This window comes from Agelaius tricolor, unplaced genomic scaffold, assembly GCF_023055355.1.
Source record: "Agelaius tricolor isolate 1412-34295 unplaced genomic scaffold, bAgeTri1.0.p SCAF_15, whole genome shotgun sequence".
In the NCBI taxonomy this organism is placed as follows: domain Eukaryota; kingdom Metazoa; phylum Chordata; class Aves; order Passeriformes; family Icteridae; genus Agelaius; species Agelaius tricolor.
The window spans coordinates 10,863,294-10,888,530 of record NW_027269275.1 but is presented as its reverse complement, the minus strand read 5'-3'; the positions used below and the strand labels follow the sequence as shown (position 1 = coordinate 10,888,530).

Sequence of the window (25,237 nt, the reverse complement as noted above, 5' to 3'; positions counted from 1 at the left end):
CGCTCAGCCCTCCCCGAGCGCTCGCTCGCTTCAGCAGCATCCCCGCGCCCTGCCCGGCGCGCACCCGCCGCCCCCGGCCCGGCCCGGCCCCGCCGTGCGCGGAGCGCCGGATCCCAACAAAGCGCGGAAAGAAACGCACAAAGCATCAAAAGGCATCAGCGCCAATATTAGCGCTGGTTAGACCCGCTCCCCGCGGAACTAGGCCAGCAGATGGTGCTACCCGTCATTATTCCATTAGGCTCCACGTTTAACCCCCGCGGGGATCGGCTTTAACCCTTGCCGCTCCCCGCCCGCAGCGCCGCCCACAGCGGCTGCTCGCTCCCTGGAAAGCCGTGGGAACCGGCGCTGTGTGCGCCGGGCCCGCTGCACCGCAAGCCTGCGGCTCCAGCCCCGCGGAGGGCACGGGGGGACAGCGGCCGAATCCCAGCCTCTGGCCTCACAAACAGATTCTGCTCTCCAATATACTTCTTGATTTTTTTTTTTTAATTATTTTTCTTGCATTTACTTCATTACTATACGATGGTAACAGTGACTATAAATCATTTGCTGACAGGCTTCCCTGCTTCCTACAGAAAATGGAAGAACTGCTCGGTTTTATCCCTCTGCCTCTGCCCAGACCTGCGGGACCCTGCGGTGGACGCCTCCTCGGGACACGGCTCTCTGGTAAGCGCCTCTTCATTCCCAGGTTGGGTTAAAGTGTTATTTTAAAAAAATCAGACAAGTTTTAAAATATGTATTGTCAACATATCAAATAAAACCAAAAAGAAGATTGGGCTTTTTGCAAGGTTATTAAAAAAAACAAGAAGCTTTTGACAGCATAGCTCCATCCTAGCAATACCCTTGATTCTCAAAAGCCCACTCAAGAAGAATGAAGAAAGATCGGGACTTGATTTCTGTTTTTCTCAATATATACATATACCTTCATTTTGCAAGATATATATTTTTCCATAGAAAATTTAAAATATGGCAAAGATTTTGAGATTGTTAAGATTAGTCATTACTCTAAAAGGTAATTTCACTTCTATTTAAGATTAATTTCAAAATTAAGTTCCTTGTCCAGTAGAAGCACTAGTAGCACAAATACTTTAAATTGATTATTTTTTTTAACAATACCACTTAAATTCAAGGATATTTCTGTAAATATGCAGCAGCATCACAAGGACAATTACCACATTTTAATTTTACTTTTGAGAACTCTAGCCAAGATGTTTCTATATTTTGCTTACAGTAACTACAGTAAATTACAGGGATTTATCTGTAAAAAGGGTGATTATTTCATACCTTGGTAAAGATGGTAACTAATCAACTATTTCACATTTTGAGATCAGCTAAACAAACAAAAAAAAAAATATTCCTAATGTACCCTGGGTATAATTTTAGCTCTAAAAGCCAAATGCTACCAAAGCCAGTAGTGTTACATTGGTCAGTTCTTGAACATTCCTGGGCCAGAAACAAACAAACAAAAAATGCTTAATAATTAAGTAGGCAATCCAGAAATTGTGGCTTTTTTGTTAATCCTTTTACAGCCTCTTTCTAGATATTTTATTCTTTTAAAACAAAGTTTCGTTGCTGCATTTTCTCAGAGCACAAAGCTGCTTCCCAATTTATTCCTCAACAACATTTACTACACTCTTACTGTAGAACTGTGAGCATGCTGGCCGAGGCTCCTCTATGTTATAATTCCTCTGCGTCTTGCTCTGTACTATCCCTTCCAAGTTCTGTCTCCTGCACTGCTCAAACATTAAGCTATTTGTTAGAAATCCCAGACCATGGGGTTTGTTAGATTTTGCTATGACATTTCTAACCACATGGAAATGACATTCATGAAGATGCAGGAGAAGGCACCAGCCAGCCATTCTAAGCCAAATAAATCTGTAATGAAACCTTCATCAAGAAAGTCACCATTGTCACAAAAACCAAAACTGGAAAGCAACACAAGTGTTTTGAGATTAGAACATGAAACATGCTTGCACTACAAAGGACAGGATCTGTGTGTACTTAGCAACAAAAGCCATTTAATCCAGCAGCTCTTTTATGCTGCTAATAATTTCATGATTTGAAAACATGCACAGCTATAAAATGATTGAACAGTTGTAAATCATCATGCACATGAAAACCATTTCAAAGGTTCTCGAGCATCTACCAGAAAAAGGGCAAAGCCTTTTGCAAGCTGCAAATACCCCTCCCCCTGAGTGAGACGGAACACAGATAAAACATCCTAAAGGAATATATCCTCTCACCAATGCCTCACAAACCTATTCCATCTAGAATAAGAGAAATTTTTAAATGACATACATATAGGTGAAGGTGGAAAGAAAAACCCTGAGGCCACGACGTATTTAAAACCTGAAGATTTTATTCAGAAAAATAGGTTTGTACTTTTCACGATTGCGAAGATAATCATCCAAACATGAGCGAACGCAAAGCGATGCAATGTTGTCTTTTGAGTCTGCACAGAGGGAGCTCCAGGGTATCTGCTGCTGCTGCTAATTGCTTTGCCAAGCAGCAGCCGAGTGCAGCAAACAAGCGTCCTGTCAGTCCCCTGCAGCTCCACACAATCCTCGGGGCAGCAGGGAAATGGGCAGGAATCACCTCGAATTCACACCACTGCTGCTGCCTGCAAAAGCCATTAGCAGCAGCAGCAGGTACGGGCCCTGGTGGTGCTCACACCGCAGAGCTGGCCCCAAAAACACTCAGGGAACAGATCAGACAACAGCTGTACAATTCCCACACATGCCCTGATCCCCAGCCAGGGGAGCATCTTTTTGGCACTATCCAAGGGAATTTGACATGCTGTCTCACGGGAGTAGAAGTTATAACCTACACATATCTGAATGATTTCTTAGTTAAACAATGTAAAAGCAGTCAAGTTACCAGGGAATATCAAGAAGCAGAATTGTGACAGCATCTTTCCAATAGCCAACAGTACTGTGCTGAGTAGGCTTTTTCAAGAAAGGCATTTCCTCCAACACTTGGTTGTGGTTGCTTGGGACATGCATTTGAAGACCTTCATTGGCACAACAGTCCTTCCTTCACCCAGCAAGGACAAACCACCATCCTCACAGCCTACAGACATAAAGTTTGTCTCCTCTAAAGCCTAAACCCATTTTCCACAAGTCCTTCCTTCACATCCTCTGCATATCACTCACTACAGAGCCCCAAGGAGAAGGTGAGTTTAACACTAAAACTACTACCTCCTAAAAAATCCTCCCAAATCCTGCCTTATCTGTTCCAATAGTAAAACATGGCTTCCACTGTAAGAACACCTTTCCTGCAGTAAGTATGGCCATTCACAATAGAGTAGCATTACTTTCAATTCTGTGTGTGCACAAGACCTTTCAGACTAACTATCTCCCTGAAGTCACACCCATTCTTGATATATTCTAGGAACTGACAATGCTTTTCTCTGAAATTTTAACAAGTCACACATTTGAGATTGAATTCTACAAGGCACTTCATTGAAATACTGTTTTTCACTTGTGGATCTACCGACCACTTAGATTAGCTACCTAACAGCTAAATCATGAGCTAAGAGCATTAAGAGCTAAATTATGATCCTAAGGAGTCTAATAACAGAAAGCTAAGGTTTACATGCCTTGAGTTTCACTCCTGCTGGTAGCAGCACACACCTGCAGGAGGATGCTCACACCAAGTACTGTCTGCCTTGGAAGCCTAACAAGTTCCTGACAGTCTATCAGGTCCTCAGGAAATCAAGATGACCTTGACATCAACTGCACTAAAAGCAGCTAAAATTAGCCACCTGGAAACTTGATCTTCATGCATTACTACATCACCTTTGTTCATATTTATTACTAAACAAGCCAGCTCTTTGTGCATGTCGAGTCACCAAAACAGCATGAATATCAGAACCATAGTACAGATAAATAAATTTCATGACTTACAATAACCAATAGTTTGGAGACTTTGTCCAAATTAGCTTCTCATTTTTTCACATTATAATCACATGAAAACTGCAGTTGCTTTTAACTCATTGCAGTGAAAAATCTTAAAGGTATATCCATTCATCATTTGAATTATAAAATTGTATTTAGGAATGCAACTTTAAAAAACCCCCAAAGCATGAGCTCAACTCAGTGACTTCTGAATTCCATACTAGCACTCTGAACTTCTTTCCTCTAGAATAGTCTGCAGAAATAAGTCCTCTCGTGACTTTTAATGGTGGATTTATAATTTAAAAGGTTATTTATTAAAAAAAACCCAAAAACTCACAGCCTTAACAGAGTCCATCTGTAGAAGATTACCTACAATATCCATATTTATCACCCCACATGTATGCAGAAAGACATTGCCTTTGCTGAATGGCAATCCCAGCAAAAGATGTAGTTTTCTTTAGACAGTAAACTGAAATGAGATTTTCAGTTAATCAGGCTACTTCTGTACAACTAATGGGAAGATCACCTAAATATGCAACAGGGTTTCTTTTCTCCAGAGACAGCTCCCTCCAGAGTTCCTTCTGAACTTTTTTTTCTTGTTCAACAGTTGCCCCACACCATCTGCTTGTGTTTAATGGATACAGAATTTCAATACACACATTTATGAAACCTACCCCAATATAAATAGACATGTAGAGATAGATTTAAAAAAAAACCAACAAAAAAAAAAAGATACCAGGTGAGAGTGTTTTTCATCTTCCATACTTGTTATCTATAATGTTGGTAAATGAATGGCTAACAATTATAGCACTCTGGCCAGACAAGTTTTTATCTGTGTAACAGTCACTTCAGAACATATATCTGGGATGTGAATGTGGTTTATGCATCACAAGGCACTTTGCATCATGCTTACAACCATATTTTAAGTTTCTGTGGAAATGAAAACAGTAATGGAAGGGTCAGCAACCTTAAACTAGTCATGTTTCTAAGATTAAACATGCACCTGTTGGCACGTCACACTCTCTCTACATAATGTGTTGTTTCACATCTCAGTGCTACAGAACCCAGTAATAGTTATCACTAATCATGTTTTGCCACCAATAAAGTGAAGATACCATAGCTGTCATCAGTAGCAGCTTCTTAACCAGTGACCTGCCTTATCATTCATGGGGGGAAGATCAAGCCATGTCCATGGGAGCAGCTGCTAAGCTGGGCCTGCTGCAGAGGCAGCATCAGAAGTTACAGGATGAGTCTGCAGCACACATTTTGCTTCCATTTGGAAGAGATTGTTTGAAGAAAGTATTTTGGGGCTCAGTGCCAATTATAGTTAGAATCTTTTTCTGAATATTTAGTAGTGGTATGAAAACTGTGTGTAATTTGCACGGGCACTCCTAAAGGAGGCACTATGTACTGGAGCATGCTAAATTGCCAGGAAATGAAAGAAATTGAGAACTTCATCCTGCTTGCTCTGCCAAGCTGCTGCATTTAATGAGTTTCAGTTTTCAGTGGCTTGGTGTTCTGTGCCCATCAGGTACCCACTTTTCTTGGGTTCCAGTCTGTAATGTAAGAGCCATCTGGAAAATGGCAGACAATGCCAACACAAGTCACTGCCTCGGCAAAACCTCTCAGTGTTCTCTTTCACAGGCAGAGCCAGAACAGGCCTGCATGTAAGGCTGATGCCTAAGGGCACACCTTGTGGTGCACTGTGGCAGTATCACTGCGCTCACCATGAGAAAACCATGGGCTCCTGTCTATGAAAAAAAATGTTATTATCAAATCCAAGATACCTGGTGGATGCACCACCAGTGAGTTACTAAGCTCAGACAAAATTCACAGTCATGCCATACCTCTACCTCTACTTTAAGATTTTCTTCTTTAAACTAAGGGCCAAAATGGTCTAGCAAAAACCTTCTGTTTCTTTCTTGCATTCTTGCCTAATCTTAACCGTAGAAATTTTGCAATTACTTGACTCCTTAAACAACAAGAATGACTAAACTCTTTATAAAAAGGCAATTCAGGTTTCAGTTCACTGTTTGAAACAAGTCTTATGTGGGCATCTGGAAATAAATCTGTAAAATACTTAAAGAAATAGTTACAGACAAGAAAAATCAAAGAGATATTTCGGTTTTAAAAAAAAGTAGTCATTAGGGTTGAAAATTCCTAGCTAAAGCTCTAAAATATCTTTGATCCACTGAAATCTAACATCATCCAACACCTTCTTGGACAGTACAGATAAGAATTTGCTTCTTCTGGAATACATGTACATACATATGCCTGATTTTACAATTGGAAAAGTTTATTTAACACAAAAAGCCAGGTAGCTTCTATCCCCAGCTTTTTTTTTAATGGCCTTTTAAACTCCTGAAAAACATAACATGAGCTGAAACTGCTCTAATTTAAGGGGACAAAATCCCTTTAAATTATGATTTAAAGGTAAAATAATGAAGAATTGACTGCAGAAGTCCTCAGAACAGAAAACAAAATTGCAACAAACTCAAAATTAAATTGAGTTTTTAAAAGTTGCCACTTACCCACCCATGTTCTATATGACCACCACTTTTGTGTGCCACTGAGATAGTTATTTTCTCATGGGTTTTTTTCTTACCAAACAGAGAAGAAGACAAGAAGACAAAAACTCACCCAAACTACCTTCAGAAAGAACATCACATGAAGAGCTTTCCCTTTAGTCCCACCATCCAAGATAGCTTCAGCATGCATGTCCCAGTCACACTAAAAACCAGCACAGCATCCATCTCTGAGCAAGAAAAAGCAACAGGACCTTAATGGTCCCTGGTTGTTGTCAAAATTTCAGTTCCAGTGTTCCCTCTACATCTCTCATGGAAGTGGCCTTGTAAGAACACATTTTCCTGACTGAAAGAAAACCCACTTTCATCCTTAGGAAGTTTTCTGCTGTCAGTATTTCCTTCCACTATCCCTCAGTTCTTCCACTCTCTCAGTTTGTTATCGGCCCAGATTGAGAAGACATTGCAGGTGTGAAGGGCTGTAAACTGCACAACCCTCCATGGTCTATTCTTGGTACTCTTGTGCTGCTTGGAGGAGTCACTGAACCTGCTGAAGGGACCAAAGGAAGGGCAAGAACTCTCCCGAAGCAGGAGGAAGCTGCCCACCTTTTGTCTCAGTACCTCACTTCTGCAAATCCCTACAGAAAGGGAAGTCAGGCTAGGTCAGACCAACAGCCACAAATTGGACAAAACAGAGGCAGCTTTTCTTCCACAGCATGCTTCAACAGCCCAATTCACCAAATTCTGCTCACATTTTATAATACTTTGAGTGCAATGGTAAAAACCAATTCAATTAGAAGGTAAGCAAACCAGCTTATTCAAAGTATAAAGGCTACTGGAAAAACAAGCTGCAATGGATCACTGTATTGGTCAGTCCCCAGGAAATGATCCTATGATAATATTGGCAGCCTTCTTTTTAACTGTTTCCTGTTTTTAAAGCATGCATTTGAAGTGCTTGTTTGTAGCAGAACAATGAAGTATTGTTGCCAAGATGAGAGATGTGAAAAATAGGTATCATTTTATTAAGAGGGAAATACCAATCATGAAAGATCTTTAAATCAGAACAGATTGCATATTCAGAAAGGCTAGCATGCAGCATCTCTCTGTGCAATAATTTTATTCCCTAGAAGCAGTTAAGTTTAAAAGTTTACTTAATCTTTGAACATGGCTTTTTTTTTGTAGTATTACTCAGTACTTTACAGAGTATCCAAAATGTTTTCAGCATTCAAAATTTCAGTGAGATAAAAAAAACCCAGCACTTAACACTAAAACATACATGACAGAAATTGGGAAAATTATTTTTAACATCAACAGCTGGGGAGTCAGTAATATCAGTACTGACTGCACAGCATATTTCCATTTAAATCAAAGAGGGGGCATAGTTCTTCCACTTCAATTCAAAACAACTTAGATATTTTTTGTTTCAGCTTCAATGAACTACTTTAACAGCTTTTTATGCCAGAATCTTCAGTTCAAAAGAGTCCTTTAGCATATATGCTAACCGAATGAAACTACTTCCCTTGAACCTAGTTTTCTCAATTAAATATTCATTAACAAAATCCTTCCCCCTAGTTAAGGAGTAAAACAAGATGCCTAAAGAAAAGGATTTTATCAAAAAGGGTGATGGTTCAAAAATAAAAAGTCCAAAGTCAGAGGATGCTGCTGGAGAACAACAGTTTGATTTCAGGCAAATGAAACCCAAAAAGCAAACAAACCAAACTATTTTTTCCCCAAAATAAATTTCTATAAGATTTCTAGAGAAAAAAACAGCATCCAAGAGCTGTTCTTGGATGTTCAGAGTAATAACCACAAAATAACTTTTGGTAAGGATCAAAAAGAAAATAATGTGCAAAAAAAAAAAAGTTGCAAGACAGGTTTGAAAAATTACTGCTATGATTATGTTTCTAACCTCAACTGAGTCTGGCTACTAGCAGAAGTGGCAGGACTTTTAGCAGGCCCACTGTAAAGGCCAAGAAAAAGAGAAATTCTTATCTTCAACAGAGCTGAAGTCAGCAGAAACTGTCAGCAGCACAGAGCAGAGTGACAGCCTGGTGAGAGACCACAATTGCTGCCAAGGACATCCCCAAGCATCAGCATGAGCCCCTCTGTACCTTTGTCCCCAACAAGCAAGGCTGGGTCACCATTTCTGCAATCTCCAATCACTCAAAGCATCACTGCAATTAAACCAAATGAAGCCAGCAAGCACACTGGGCTGGCCCCAGCAAACACATCTCCTGTGTGGTGTTTGCAGTTGATCAGATTTCAAACACTACATGAGTGCACGTCAAAGAATCCTCCAAAGGAGGATAGAAATAGGAGCTACAATACAGACACATCAAAATAAATTTGCCTAATCTAGTTTAAAATTGTTCTTACTGAACTCAAAGACAGTAAGACACATGTACACATGTCTGGTTTTGTCACTCAGATGTTCCTTAAATAATTTACCTGCCTTCCCTGTGATGGCTTGGGTTCTCTAACAGCTGGTTTCTGCTTTTAAGAGTTTCAAGGACCAAAATTCCTGCTACAACAAAGTTTACACATCAGGCTGAGCCATACCTAGGCCTTATGGACAACTGCTGCATGACTTAAAGATGAAAAACAATGCACATGTACTGCATCTTCTTACCCTTCTGTGGAATACAGGTGCTGGAAGCCATACCATGTTGCAAGGTTCTTCCTTGTGAATTTGCTTAAAATACTATTAAAGAAATCTCTCCATTCTGGTGCTCATTGAAAAAGTAAGGTATAGTGAAACAATTCCTTTTAAGATTACTTAAGATTATTTTAAAAACATATCAGTAGGGCTATTGTTTTGAAACAATGTTTCAAACTCTAAGAAAATACAAAAAAAATCTCAGAACCACAATATTTGCAATGGCTTCTTTAACACTAAGGCTAACTTCTCTTTCATTTCCAAGATATCAACTAAAACTAAATTGTGAGGTCATGAGTATCTCTTAAAAGAGGTCTTCCTATCAATCTATGAAACTAATTCTGGTTTGTAATTCAATATGCTGCTTAACAGCATTGTGTACACATACATGATATGCTACCAACATTGAAATTATTTTCAAATACAGGCTAACTCCTGAGCAGGCAGTATGTAAAAGATGGGAACAATTTCAGGAGATATAAATTAAAATGCTTGCCTTCACAGTAAGATATCAAAGGAACAAAAAACTCAAGTACAAATACAAGCCAAATAGTCCACACAAAAGAAAACCTGCCACATTTATGAAAGAAAAATCAATCTCTGCTACAAATTACACAGCTTTCAAAAGTCTAAGACTTGTCATCTTTTCTAGCCTAAAGCTACATTCCTAGCTTCATTTATCATGCTTACTGAAATCAGCATTAGAATTCTCGGTCTCATCATCCTAAGAATCCCACTAATTTATATTTATTAGCCTTAAGAGTTCCCAAATTCAATCCACTCAGCACCTGATGATAAACACTCTCTTAGAAATCTGTGTAACCAGGAAATTGAGCAATTTTTTTTAAACCTGATAATAAACAAAGAAAACAATATGTCTCCAGATGTGGGAGGCTGTTTGGGAAACAAAGTGTTGAAAATTATTTTGATCTGTCTATATATTTAGAAGTAACATAACAGCCAAAAGAAATTGCAAAACCTGAGTGCAGAAAACACACAGACATCTGAAGAAAAGCCACATGAATTCCAAATGTATCAGATTCTCTGGCTTCAAAACCACACTACTGGTTAGCATCTTTACAAGTTCTGCTGCTCTTTCAGTAATAACACTTCACTAACACTTCATCAAGTGTTGATTTTCTCTAAAATGTCTCAAGATAAAATGCTGCTCTGGAAGTTTTGCAGGCAATGGTATGTTCTTAGCCACTCAAAAATGCAGAATCTCCATAACAGTGTTAGTTAAAGCAGGTTAGTGGCTACTGGAGCCAATGGACAGTGCCACAGTGAGTCCACTTGCACTCTATTTGCATTTAATGCTGCAGGCCCAGACACAATTATTTTGCCTGTACTGCAGAAAATCATGCCTCCCACTCCTTCCTCTGTCACAGAATCACAGGATGGCTGAGGTTGGTGCAAGGGATGGTGTCCAGACAGTTCCTGAGCAGAAGGAGACTCCAGAAGCTCTCTGGGCAGCCTGTTCCAGAGCTCTGTCCCCCTCACAGTAGAGCAGCTGTTCCTCATACTTAGATGGAAGCTGCTGAGTTCCAGTTTGTGCCCCTTGTGTCACTGGGCACCACAGGAAGGAGCCTGGCCCCGTGCTGGTGGCACCTTCAGGGGTTTGTGTGCACTGAGCAAGTGCCCTGTGCTAGGGAACCTGATCCTGTGCAGCTGAGAGAACTGAACCAGGAACCTGGATGCTGGAAAAACACTCTGGACAAAAAAAGGGCAAAGTTTCTCTGTACCTGATGGAGTTTCCCAGTGCAGTTTATAGCCCAAATGCTGCATTAACACAAGACAAAATGAAAGAATAGGAGCTTTTTTTTAAACTGTCTTTTTCCTGATAATTTATTATAGTTTAGGCATATATTGAACTATAGCTTTAACAGCCTATAGAATGGGTTGCTGTCTTTAAAAGACAATTTGACATGGATTTTGTTTTCTCTTTTCTATGTAATTAGGTACCATGTCTTCCAGACACTAAGATTGCATAATTATATCAGTACTTTCACATTAATGAATTGCTTTGTAGTTTTTCAATGTTAACAAGACACCTACTTCCAAATAGTTATTTGGATTATTCAACCATACTTACTCTGCATTATCATTAAAAAAATAATATCAATTTAACTTATTTTTATCAACTAGTCTCACCTTGCTATTTTACTCCTGCAATTTGACCCAGCCAGAAGCTTTCTTCCTAAGCCTGCCATCTGTTAACTAATTTTTACAAAAATGCTTCTCTTTTGGCACATTTCAAAGACAATTATAGTAGTTATTTAATGAGTGTGCAATTATCTCAGGAAAAATATATTATTATATTATGAAAATCATTAAAACGGTAAGCGTTCAATTTTAAAGAGGAAACATACACGAAGAATTGGACAGCCTAATTATTTGACAAGTGATGAAGGTTGAGAGAGACCTTCTCAAGAAAGGTTTAAAAAAGAATTCATGATAGCAAAAAGATCCAAAAAATTGTGAAAAAAAATTAACTCCACTCAACAGAAATTACTAAGAAACTCATAAAGCACATAAAACTGTAAAAGAGATACTCTGGCACATTTTCAGTGTCCTGAAGAGCCCAGCAATTTTTGTCTTTCCCTTACACAGTTTTATTTTGAAAGCCAAAACAAGGGAAATGAAAATGGAGACAATAAAAATTATCAATAAATGTGTTACAAATTTATCTCACAAACATGTACTTTCTTTCCCCAACCTATGCAACTTGCAATTTAAAAAAATAAAATGCATAAAAGGTTTATATAAAACATATATAATATATCCAAAAGCAAGTGCTTCATACACATTCAACTATAAATAAAGCTATCAAAACATTTCTCTTTACATGATTAATATGTTATTGGCAAAAAGCCATAGATAAATAATGAAAACATTATATTATACACAGCTATAATTTAGAACTTCATTCCAAGAACTGCACTGCTTAGGCTCAGAGGTGCTTCCCTACTCTTCTCATTAACTCTGGGCATTTGACACAGCTTTGCCATGGTCAGTCCCACCTGTTTGTGCAGGATTTTCGTAAATGACAGAAATTAAGCAAAAAACCCTGCAAAATATTGCATAAAGGTGATCGGTGAAGGGATTGTTTTCATTACTTCAGCATAGATGGTCAGCTTATTAGGTGTTGGCAATTCTGCTGCCTCACTGTGCTACAGGATTTACATTCCTATGAGGAAGGTAAAAAATGTTCTTGAGGCACAGAAAATTAAATCCAGCGCACACAACTTGTGGAAATGCTTAGAAAGAAACTTCAGGCAAAGATTTACATTTGTTAATATGATGTCACCCATAAAATTGACCCTAATTAAAGGAAAAATATAAGAATATTGGATATGCTTAGTGGGAGTTATACCAGCACTATGCAGCACTTTAGGAAGAATAATCCATGTTAGGGGTATGGAGGTTTTTTAAAAATTACAAGATTTGATTTATAATGAACCCAAATGCTTACTGGAACAGACATGTAGATTTCCAATCATAGAATCAGTAAGGTTGGAAAAGACTCCCAAAATCATCAAGTCCAACTTTTGACTAGATGCAAAGATGTGAAATGATGCAAACTAGAACAGATTTTCAATGTGCATTTTGTTATGCTCAGTCTCACTGAATATTGCACTGCTTCCCAAGCCTCATGCACATAGAAGCACCATAATTTTAAAATTTTGTATTGTACCAACACTTAGGAACCATAACCTATAAACTTAGTGTGCAAAATAGCCAGTCTTTTCTACAAAGAAGTTCTGTGTAGTATGATCAATTCCTTAATTTAATATATTCCTTGTTACAGGCTTACTTAAAATTGAACCATACAGAATATAAGAAATACACTCTAATACTATATCCAACTATACAATATAGTGGCTATATATACACACAAATCCTATATCCTTTGTTTTGATGCATTTCCATAACTGCTTATATATCAAGCAGCTGTCTAGCCTTAGATCTCACAGTTAGCCAAGAGAGCACATCACTGCTTACTATGTGTATCTCTCATAGAAACTTCACAGTCCAGGATTGTATATACAAGTAGAACAGCAACCAATAGCAGGATGAGAGCTTTACAAGTGGAGTGATCCAAGGGATACGTGTCTACAATGAATTCAGAGTTGCTATAGAAGTGCCATCCAATAGCACAGTCAGACATGAACAGCCTGGGACAATTCAGGACATCTCAGCAGCACATAAATCTGGATGTGGATCTGGTGAGAGTTAATTCCCTCTCTGATGATAAGCTCATATATGAGGTTATGCCATTCTGATACATACAGATATCCTGGGGTACAACACCACCCAAGCAATCATCTATGAGGTTCAGACTTTGCCAAACTTTCAACAAGGGCAAGACAAATTCTTTCAAAAAAATTAGTGTCATCTATTTCTATAAAAGAAGTGATAGGACAGCTCAGGCTTGCAGGCATAAAACCACTTGCATGTTTCAAGTCAGTTTTTACACAAATTCATGAATACACTGAATTGTCAAGTTACGTGCCAAACTTTTAGTCACAAAAAGGAAAAAAATTAATTATGTGATTTAAGAACGAAGACTACCACCAAATCCTATAGCACTTCATATTATTAATGAAATGTTGTTTTTCATCTGTATATTTTTCATTTTCATATTTTTAATCTCAATTCCTCTGCTTTCATGTGTGCAGCCAAAAGACATAACATACACAGTGAGACAGCTGTAATCTTCTCTAAGGACAGTTTATACTTATCTTTCCAAGAGTTTATACTTCACATTATTTTTCCAACAGTTTATACTTATCTTTTCAACTTCCTTTTTCTTCCAAAGATGTAAAACAATGTTGAAGCCTTTTTCTATCCTTCTGAGAAGCAAATAGATTATTTAGCCTTAGCAAACTCAAACCAGTTTTAAGTGGAGTTAAAAGAACAGAAGTCTTGTATTAGTCAAAGTTAAGACTGCAGGAGTCTTCAGCATTTTACTTTCTGTTCTCAAACTAACTCTGATGAAAAATGCATGATGTAAAATTAAGGGTGCAATTTATTTACAATTCTGATCTAATTACAGCAGAAAGCATATTAGCACTATAAGACAGTCTTTTTAATTCTGCAGCATTATTACACCTAACAGACTGTATTAATTTTTAAATTAATTTCCATCAAAATAACCATACAAGTAAAAATGTTATGAGTATGCTTGCTCTCAAATACTGAAACAAGTATTTAATGTTCTTCCTTAATTTAAATAACCTTAGTCTAAAAACAGTTAAAGATCTTTGGTTGTCTAATATTGGGTCTGTTCCAGTACCTACAGTTCATTAACTATTTCATAAAATAGTTCTTCTTTCTGAGAAAACATCAACCATTATCAAACTGAAACTGTCAAAAAAACCCAACTAAATTCACTATTGTTTCCTCAATATGTATTAAAGCCAGTATGAAACACTGGCTTGTTAAAAAATTTAAAGTTCACCTTAACTACTACATATGAAACTTGCCAAAATCCCTTCCCAACTGACTCCTACCTAAAGCCAACCAGTTTTAGGAAGATAAAATTCCATCCCCCTTTACTGCTTTTTTTTCCTCCCTGGTTAAACTGCACACATTTGTAAAAAGCTCTAACAGAACCAACTCATCTTGAACTTGAAATTCTAAAAAGAGATCAAAGAATAGAAGTGAGAATTACAACTAAAGCTCTTCTTAGAATTGTAGTCAGTCAAAGGACAGATGTGAAACACTTCAGTAATTGCCATACTTTTCCATTACTATTCATACTACATACTCCACTGATTTAAAGAGGCTTCTACATGGTTTACTTCTGTGCATTCCTCAAGTTTGACAGCTACCAGTTCACAACCAGTTTCTGAAGGAAACATTAAACATCTGTCCGACCAGATAAACTCAAGGTCAGAATCCAATTTATACAATTCATTGCATACCCCAAAATAATAAAAACCAAACCAAGCAGTTTTATAACTATCTGGCTTCCGGCTGTTTCATTTCAAAGCGGAAAAACATTAAAATTTCAAGTACTGCAAAGTTGTTTTGTTTTCACACCATGATAAAAACAAAACCAAACCCCTAAACTTTAAAGGCTCTCCACAGATCTCAGAACTTTCCCTCTATTTCTTGATACGAAGCAAAATGCTAAAACTGATGTCAGTGAGATCGAAGCAAGTCTAAAAAGGTTCTGACAAATACAACACAAAAGTCACAGCACCAGAAAGTTTTATTAGACCTGCTTTTCATTGCCTGGCTTACATCCCACACACTCCTCAAAAATGATACTAATCCCTGGGCTTCTCATAAGCCCCACTTTTCCTGGAATCCATTTCCTCTTCACCTTTCATCCCAAGTATGCTCAGGGAGCCCAAAAGGCTGCACACCCCTGTTCCCAGCCCCTGAGCTGTGTCTTCAGCTTACAGGGACCTCTGACAAGAGAGGCTACTTGGGTGCACCCTCTTTTGGTTTTCTAGGCAGGGAAGGAGAAAGGCAATGTTTATCAAAACCAACAGATTGCATCTACTGCATCATTCAGTTAATCAAGCTCATCTGAACCGCACTGCTGGATATCCATGTTCCATTAACATCACCCCACAGTTTACAGAAAAAGTTTCGCTGCTAGGAATTGACAATTACACGCTCCATAAACATAAGCAGAAGTTGTAATGGAGAAGCAATCTACTGAGCCAAGACCAAAGATTAAGTGTGTTAAGCCCTTATCTCTACACTAATGATCTAAAATTAACAGGGGGGAAAAGAAAAATGCCACATTGTCTCTTTCACAGGCCTGTGTCCTACAAACTAAGAGAAGCAGAAGTCAGTAGTTAAGGTTCTTGCCTTCCCCATAATTTTTTTCCAGAAAGACAACATTCTATATTCTCAGATAGAGAGAATATTGGTAGCAAGAATACAGAAGTAACAGTTACTTAAACCTTTTTAAAGTGGTATTCTGTAAATTGTGTTTGATTGTCAGAGTTGCATCTGTTTTGAAATGCAGATTGAAAAATAGCAAACAATTTTTATGTCATCTTGTCCTCCTGTGGAGGACATGCAGTAGACGGGCACGTTATACTAAAACAACTGCTGAATTTTTTGGTTTAGCCAAAAGTAACAAAATCCAACATACACACAGCTTTTTATATGTTTTCTATTATTATTGAACACATGTAAATCAAGAATAATAAGTGTGTATTTTTAGGCAATGAGCATGAGCACAAAGACACAAAGCAAAGGACAGAGCAACAACGTAACCACAATTCTTGCAGGAAATCAGCCATACAAACCTTACCAAAGGTCTTAAAAACATGTTTCTCTAAGTAATTTTCAAGACAGTAAGTCATTATATTTGCATCGAAATCATAAACCAGTAAATTTTCTCTGTTGTACTTCAGAAGTACAAGCAGCAGAAGGAGCAACACCATTTTATCTGAATAAGATCATGTAGTCTTGCTTTTTGCAGTGATAGGAAAACAACAGGAGAAAGCAATGTCTGCATCAACTGGTTAGGTTTTTTCCTTCCTTAACAAGACTCCTTTAGGGTCACATAACAGCTCAGAGACTTCAGTTATCATGCTTTGACTCAAGCACCAGTCAGTATAGTTCATTTCACCCCACCAACCAAATCAGATGGTTCAAACCCCCAGTCCCCAAATCCCTACATACCTGTCCTTGTAAGGTTGCACGACTTCTGCCCTGCAGGTGCTGATTAGAAACCGAAGAATGCCAAGGATGGATCTGAGTTTGAGACGGTGCTCGAACGAGTTCGGACGACGGTGTCACTTGCTGTGGGGTTATGTGGTGTTCCAGGTCATGCTCTAAAACATGGCTTGTGCTATCCTGGACAAAGGCAGAGTCATCAAACTGTGGCAGAAGGTCTTCCTGCAAGAGGTCATCCGGGTCAAGTCCTGTGAATGGTTCACTGTGAGTCTCCACTTGATGAAGTAAGTTGTCATCTAAGGACGTAAAACCGTTGCTTTCAATAGGGTCAGTGAAATGGCTTATCTGAGAAGCAGAACCAGTAGAAGCTGGAAAATTAATATTCACAGGAGAGAGTTTCGAACTACTAAAGTTGCCCTGAGGATGCGCAGAATGCAACATTTGAAAAGTACTTGAATTCAAAGTTGAGTTAGGATTCAACATGTGCTCGGTTGTTTCTTGCTTGGTCCCTGTTTGAGATGTAAAGGCATCACTTCCAGTGAAGTCAGAGATAGAGTGTGTCTGCTGGCTAGTAGAAAGAGCTGTTGTAGGCTGAAGAAGGCTAGTAGGAGAAATATGATTATTAGAGTAGGAATACGGAGATGAAAATTGTTGACTATTACTGACAGAACATGGAGTAATAGTTGGGGACTGTCCATCAAAATTTCCTTCTTGATTCCCACAAAAATGTATTGAAGCACTTGCAGTTTGAGAAAACTGTTGAACGGACAGAGGCTGCTGTGAAGTCGATGGATTAGAAACTGAAGGTGGGTGGTTAACACTGACTCTGAGGGAAGTAGACACGTTAACTTCCATGAAGTCTTTTGGCTGACTCAGAGCATCCTGCCCCGTGCTGTTCCTGCTCTGCTGCGGCCGTAGCGAGGCACACTGATGCTGTGGTTCATTAGCCTGAAATAAGGCAAAGTCATGGTGTGCTACAAAGCTTTTGTTTTGCTGCATAGACTGAGAATGTCCTTGGTGGAAAGGGGACCCATTTTGATTGGAAACAGTCGTGGCGGTTTGATGACCCCACATAGGACTACCATCGGCCACATCTGGAAACATCCCATTGGACTGGTTTTGCGGGTGAACTGGTGAACAATTGAACTGAGAGTGTGGTGATAAGACATTGTCAGCTGAGCTATTAAAAGACTGATTTACTGAGTGAAGCTTCAGTGAATCATACTGATTCAGCTGATCAAACTCACTCATCTTTTGTTGATTTTGAGCATCTTGCACATGGTTCAGTGAGTCTATGTGCAAAGGTTCAAATTCTGCACCCAAATTCAATTCATCAACAAGTGAAACAGGTCCAGGTTGAACAAAGGCATCATCTGACAAACCTTCTAAGGTCTCACTAAAAAGATTGGCATCATCAAAAAAATCCATCATAGGATCAGTCATCTTGAGAGGTCTGTTCTGCTTTTGCTCTCAACTCCAAATGGAGTCAATTTTGTCTCTCCACAGTGAACAGAAACAAATGACATCCAGCGGTCACCACCTTATCCAAGGCATGCCAACAGCCATTAGTGCTTCTGATGAAACATCCGTCTTCAGGTGTTAAAGCATCCTGAGGGAGACCAGTGAAGGGGGGAAAAAAAGGGAAAAATTTAATGATTCTCCTCATCCTTCCTGACCCTTCCCAACACTTTTAAGGGTATTGGATACTTTGCCCATAACTTTAGCTAAACCAAAAATCGAGTAAGTTATTTTTGTTTATACTTGATGCCCTGTGCAGGTTTTATAATTTTTGCCCCTTATAAAAATATGTTTTAAATGTAATGGTTTCATTTGTTTTATTCACTCAAAGCAGAGTTTTAGATTCTCCTTGGTCATATTCATTAAAACTACCAAATTGCACCAGAATTGGGCTTTAGTGCTCCAGGATTAGAATTTTTTTATAGCAAAGAAATCATACATATGTGAGATGTATGCAATAATTCTGTATACTTAAACAAAAAAACTTGAAAGTTATAAACTACATTTAAGTCAGGCTTAATTTGATTTGGAGAAACTGGGATACTTTGTTTCTTCTATTTAAGTTGCACTTTGCAAGGTCCTGAGAAACTGTATTTTATCACACTTAGGACATAAGAGACTTTTCTTAGAGGGAAAGACAAGAGAATGAATACAGTGATACAAAGAAAACACAAAAAGCACAAGCTTTGGTTCAAAGGAGTTTGCACACCTAGTTTTGAAACACTTGAAACTATATATTCATAGTATCACTGAGTGATCACCAATTAATTGATTTGTAGTGAGGGATTTAAGGAGAATTGAAAAGCATGGTAAATTTAACTTGAGCCTAAAAACTCCCACATTTATAGTGTAATCAAACAGAATGGGAAATGAATGAAAATGTGTGTCTGTGATAATGTACCTCCCCAGATAACTGGTAACTCTGTAAAATAGAGAAGCAATCACTTTAAATGAGCACCTTCATAGAATAATCATTCATTTATCCTGTCAGTACATATGTCTAATTAAAGAACAAAAAAATAAAAAAAGGAAAAAAAAACCAGACACAACTTTTAATTCCTGACCCTCCCATTAAAGCCCACCTTCAATTGCAATTCATCATTAATGAATTTTCCTAAGAATAAACTGAGTATAGGATCCTTCCAGAAATGAACACCCTGTAAATCTGAAATATTCTGATGGAAAAGGTTCATGCTGAACCAACTAAGCCCAAAGTACTTCTTGGCAAGCTGATGAGAACCCATTCTGCATATTCTCCTAGGCCACTGAGGGAGGTGTGACCACAGTCAGAATAAAGCCAGACTTCAATTCACAAACCTCCTTTAGGGTTTGAGTATATGAGGCTTCTGGTGTGTACAGAGAAGGACAGAGGGATCCTGTATCATCCTGAGAGACACTGATCAGGTGTGGTGCCAGTGAGGAGGAGAACAGGCATGATAAAAAAAAGGGACAGAAGCTTAGGGAGATGACACCTTAGCACAGCAAAGCTGCTGTAGACCCCAGATTATACATGTGCAAGTTACGGTTTAAAGTTGGGATGTCCTAAAGTCCCAAGATAAAGAAAGCATTAATATAAATTAGACCTCATTATCTTCTAACATTGATTAAGTTGTCAACTTACAATTAAAAGCAACATAATGAGGACTTTCCCAGAATGGAACACCTTCCAATAGATGACAAACAAGCAGCAGGATCCAGGTAGAAGGTCTGGTATGGTTACAACACTGCTAATATAATGATATCTTATCTAGTTTATCTCAATGCAAAAGATATGTCAGGAGAGAGCTATTTTAACTCAGAAGAAAACCAATGCAGATTAAGTACATGGAAAAAAATATTGTAGACACAGAACAAATGTAATTCAAGAAACCCCACCTGAGGGACAAAAGATGGAAATTGTGGTAGCCATGGCTAAAATGTCATGTTCCAGGCTATCAAGGACTACTCATCAAAATCTCAAATTTGAAGTCTGCATCAGTAAGTTTACATACTGAGTCTGATCAATTATTGCTAACTGGAAAAAACAGAGTGAAAAAGAAATATTTCTTCCATCTTTAGCAATATAGATACCAAGGATGTACAATCATTAACTAGTACACATGCTCTTAGCTATAGAAGTCTAGAACTACTCAACAAGACTAAAAGCACCTTGTATTTAAAGTCACATACACCAGACAATCTCTTCCTGTTTTACTGACTGTGTCCCTTTACAGTGAGGAAATGGAGAAAAGCTTGCAGAACAGCTGGAATTACTGCAGCACACTCAGAGCTGCCCTCACAGAAATTTACTTCTTGGCTCAAAAAGCAAGAAACACTTTCCATCTTCGTTTTTCCTACTTAAGGAAAACAAAAGAGGAAATAATGAACAAATAATATGAACTCTCTTTTTAAAATGCTAAGGTTTTATAACACAAATAAATCCTGGCAGGTATAAATAGGAAATATAACCTGAAGATGTCAGCTTTGCTTCAAGGATCCTGGCAAGCTGGATAGCACGAAAGAATTTCCAAACTGGGAAATCTGAAGGCTAGATACACGAGAAACCTCTCCCAGCTAATTAGACCAACATCAATTTATTATGAAGACAGCTTCTATGTGAAGTGAAGATTGTGAAGTGACCAAAAACCCCCCAAAATAACCCCACCAACCAACCACCCAAACTTATTTTGGAAAGAATACCACTATCAATAGCCTGAACACAAGTCTGCTGCAAAGAGAGTTTGGGTTTTGACCAGGGTTTTGACTTTTACCCATAGTCTGCAAGGCAACTTCATGTCTGTCTTATACCAGAAAAAAAGGAAAACAAGATCAATTTCAGAGAATACATCAAAAAACCTGAACTCATACAAAAACATAAGGGAACAGATAACAAATTTCATTCTGAAAACATGAAGTGGGGGTAGCAGTAAAAAGGAATATAATAATGAATTCTAATGGGTTTTATTTAATGGCATTTTTGACTACTTTTGCTGATGTGACAACAGAACACTAGCTACTCTAGTTATAGCCAAGTAAATCAGGTGGAGCTTAAGCACTTGACCATGATAGCCACACTTTGTAACTTTGATACATGAGGTAGCACTGCTTCACATGACTGATCTGTGACAGCACCAAAGATAAGAGAAATCAGTGACTTTGGTGGCCATTTTTTCTCAAAAGAAGTTGAAACCATGGCTATTCAGAAAAATAACAGAAGCCATCTCAGAAAGAAGTTAGGGACAAGTTGCAAACACAAGGAATTAAAACAAATCACAAAAGCATGACATGACAGAAATGCAGACTATGGGAAAAGGACACAGTCATAGTTAGGGAAGAGTTTCACATTGTGTGCTTGCAAAGGCTTAAGTTTTGGGGATTTTTTAGGGGAGTAATGCAACCAGGCATAACAAACAAGTTTGCTAGAACTGAAAAAATCAGTGTATTTGGTAAATTCTATGTAGCATGCAACAGCATGACAGCTTTGTGGGTTGCTGTGATTTGCCCATCTATTAGCAGATGGAATACTGCATCAAAAAAGGTGCATGGTGAAACCCAGACACTCAAAAAAGTGATCACTTCTGCACAATATTTAGAAATAAGACATTTCCTTCCCAATATTAAAAGACAATTACACTGTCATTACTTAACAGATTTTAACTAAAGCTTTGGCCAAGTTCAAAAAGCTGAGTTAATTAAATAACACTGAAGTTACTTCCTGCTGATGTGCCAATATAATTGATATTCTATCATAGATTTAAAGATCAATGTACATGTTAAATTTAAAAGGCACAGAGGGGCATATCCCAGTCATACAGAAGACTAAAAAAGAACATTTAGTAGATATAAACTCTTTTATTCCCTAGCAGAAAGGACTGTCTGTACTGGAGTGCCATGGTATCTGTAGCTAAATATGGATTGAAAAGATGCATTTTCTTATTATCACTAAAATTTGGATAAAACTTGGTTGGTTAGCCCAAATAAAAACCCATACATCCAATTGTAGATATACATATGTATTATTTTAGATTAAAATTACTTTTTGTTTCTATTAATTTCTCATTATGCATTTCTAACTATTTTTGAGTAATGAGCCATCCCTTTAGTAAAATCATACCCTCAACATACTGGTTTTGTTTAGAATTCTCTTTCTGCTACAGAGTTCACAGACATCATGCTAAATATTCAAAAGTTCACTCAAGCACCTTGAATTTTAATTTGAAGATTATGAAGATTTGAAACACATGGGCTTAAACTAAATTCTCAGAACTGAGTTCCAGCCCATGGCTACAGTTCCAGCTCCCAGTAGGAGCAAAGAACTGGAGCACAGTGGCTTGTGTGTGCTTGTCAGACTAATCACAGCAGTCTGTTGCCATACCTACACTGATCCTGCTTGCACCAAACACCCCATGGAACACTTTCCCTTCCTCTACTCCCCAGACATGCACAGACTCCCTTCCTCCACCTCTCCTCCTTTCAGACTCTGGGAAATAGATATAACAAATGTAAATAAGAAAAAAAGGACATCAGCAGCTGTTTATTTGTTAAGGTTGTTCATGGAATTTTCAAGCAGCAAACAATACAAGTGACATTTTACTTGGGAAGAAAATCCATCTTCCAATGCAACTGAAAGCAAATTTCTACCATTCTCAGCCATGTCTGCCTTCACTGTGAATGGCACATCTTCCTTAATGAGAACAGCTTTACTTAAGCTGAATAGAGCAAAACCAGCCCAAAGAGAAAGTAGATCACAGAACTCTGTATAAAACAACATGCTATCAAAAAGCCCCACAGCAATGCTTAGGCTACTTACTATACTTCATTAAGAGATCCATGTTAACATTAATTTTTAACTCAAGGTAAATTTATGAAGCCTCCAAATGATATTTCAGCAAGTTGTACTTAATAGATGGAGAGAAGACATAACAAATTCTGTAATGTATGAAGTAAACATAGCTTAAACTTAGCTGTTTTCTTCAGAAACCTACACAAATTTAAAATCCCAGTTGCTTTTTGAAAAAAATCATATTTTCTATAGAGTCTTTTGTGGTTTTTTTCCCTATTGTTTTGAAGTGCAGGTGTGTGTAATACCACAAAGTTTCTTCAGACTAAGTAAGATTTATGTTATTGAGAAGAAGTATTGTTGTTAATTTTGATTGCACGAAATTCAGACCCTTTGCTTTGGTTGCATTCCAAGTTAAAATCACTTTCTTTCCACAACTCCAAATTCCAAAGATGTATGGCAAGATGCACAGTTAAAGCCCTTAGAACTGTAGATATATCAGAAAATTACTCTCAAATCACAGACCAATTCATAAATTCTTCACCTATATACCACTGTTTCTCTGTCTGTAATACTAGGAATTAGTGATTTAATTAGAGCATTCATCTTTAGACATATGAATTCCAAAGTTTAGTTATTAACTTGGGTCAAAATTAAGAGCTAGCACAGGCACCTAATGAAACCTGTAATATACTGTAAAAGTTCCTGATAAACCTTTAAGACAAAACTAAGTTGCTGAAATCTTCTAAATTAAAAATATATTACAAGATAATTAAGAAAATGGATCAAGTCAAAATAAAAAATATTCTTACCCATGAATATAGAACACATCTCTTGAATGAAGAATTGAAAAGCTCAGAGCTGTGTTTTAAATCCAGATGGATACCTCATCATCAGAGACCTGAAAATGAAGCATGTCAAACAAGTCACACAATAACCAACTTCAGGAATGTACATTCAAATGCAATACCAGAAACTCCAAAACTCACTAGATAACATAAAACCAAGAACACCAGAATTAATACACAATCACTAGTAGCTATGATTTTGTAAGTGTCTGGTGAATAGGTACATGTTCATTTTGTAGGACTAATAAAATAACCCAAGTCTACAAACCCCTTAGGATGAAGGGCAGTTTGTGCCACAGTACCACAAAGTTTAGGCTAACTTTAAGACAGGATGTAAGTACTCCAAACCAGAAACAGCAAAAAGAAAAGTTTTGAGGTTATGTTTTAAAGCTGTCAGTCTGAGAAGCCCTGTACATGTCTTTTAACAGCAGTGAGCAGTTCCACTCTGACAGCAGACTTCAATGGGAACTGACAGTGCCTTTTGGGAGAGAATAGCTGCATGACAGTTTTATCCTGTTCCTTGCCTTGGCAGAAGGTAGAGGAGCTCAATTTCAAGAGGTTCTGTTTTAATCTGAAAGAGGCTTCAAAACATTACAAAGTTTAAGGGAAAATGTGTGCAGGGGGATTCTAGGGCCACTGTGTGAAAGCCTCAAACACCCAAAACCACCCTCTAACATTGAAAGACTGACAGAAAGTTTGTGTATGAGCTGATATTCTACACCAGTGTGGTTTTCCATTTCAAAAATATAGTTATTGTGTCCAAGGCAACAAACATTCTCCAGTTCCAATACAAAGATTCCTGTCTTCCTAAATACAGTTGTGTGATGCCAAAGTCTTTTACACTTTTGCAGAACTATTACTGCAGATCAATCTTTAAACTTTGTTAAAGGATAACATGGCATATAATACTGCATTGAGAAGCAGATTTTAACACAACTATTTCCTCTCCCTACATCTTTGAAACAATGCTGTAACATATGTGGAAGATATAAATTGGTTATAGCAGCTACCAAATCCTGCAGTGTTCCAGAAAAAAAAAATATCTGGTACTAATTTGGTACATAAATTGCTACATTTATCCTCCTTCTATCATTGAGTAACTTCCCAAGACTTTTTCCAAGGTTGCTAAATAAAATGACTGCTCTGCAATAATAGGGACACTTCATGCAGAGAGGTATTTTTCTAAAATTCATATGAGACAAGCACGTACCCAATATATACCTAGGGGAAAGTTGCTAAAATACCTTTATCTCTGTTTACCATTTATGTGAACTGATAATAATTTTGTATCAAAACAGACAGAAAACTTGCTCTAGATGTTCCCTTTTTCTATACTGGAAATCCCATCATACAAACAGAGGTCCTGTCCTGCACAAGTCCTCTTCACATTGAGA

General features: G+C 37.9%; 1 protein-coding gene and 1 long non-coding RNA gene across 5 annotated transcripts in view; one reads left to right on the top strand and one right to left on the bottom strand.

Moving 5' to 3' along the window:
- Nucleotides 1–18,161, bottom strand: part of CHD9 (chromodomain helicase DNA binding protein 9) — a 71,919-nt gene extending 53,758 nt beyond the window's left edge. For 3 of the 4 annotated variants that reach the window (XM_071440392.1, XM_071440394.1, XM_071440393.1), the window contains exon 1: nt 16,725–18,161. In XM_071440392.1, the coding sequence (XP_071296493.1) occupies nt 16,725–18,161 (1,437 nt within the window). Of the gene's footprint in view, nt 1–16,720 lie in introns of all 4 variants that reach the window. The other variant, XM_071440397.1, reaches the window with a different exon arrangement.
- Nucleotides 370–19,275, top strand: LOC139596272 (uncharacterized). Its single transcript, XR_011681285.1, has 2 exons — nt 370–663; nt 16,761–19,275. It is a non-coding gene; the product is annotated as an uncharacterized lncRNA (long non-coding RNA).
- Nucleotides 19,276–25,237: the final 5,962 nt, after the last annotated feature.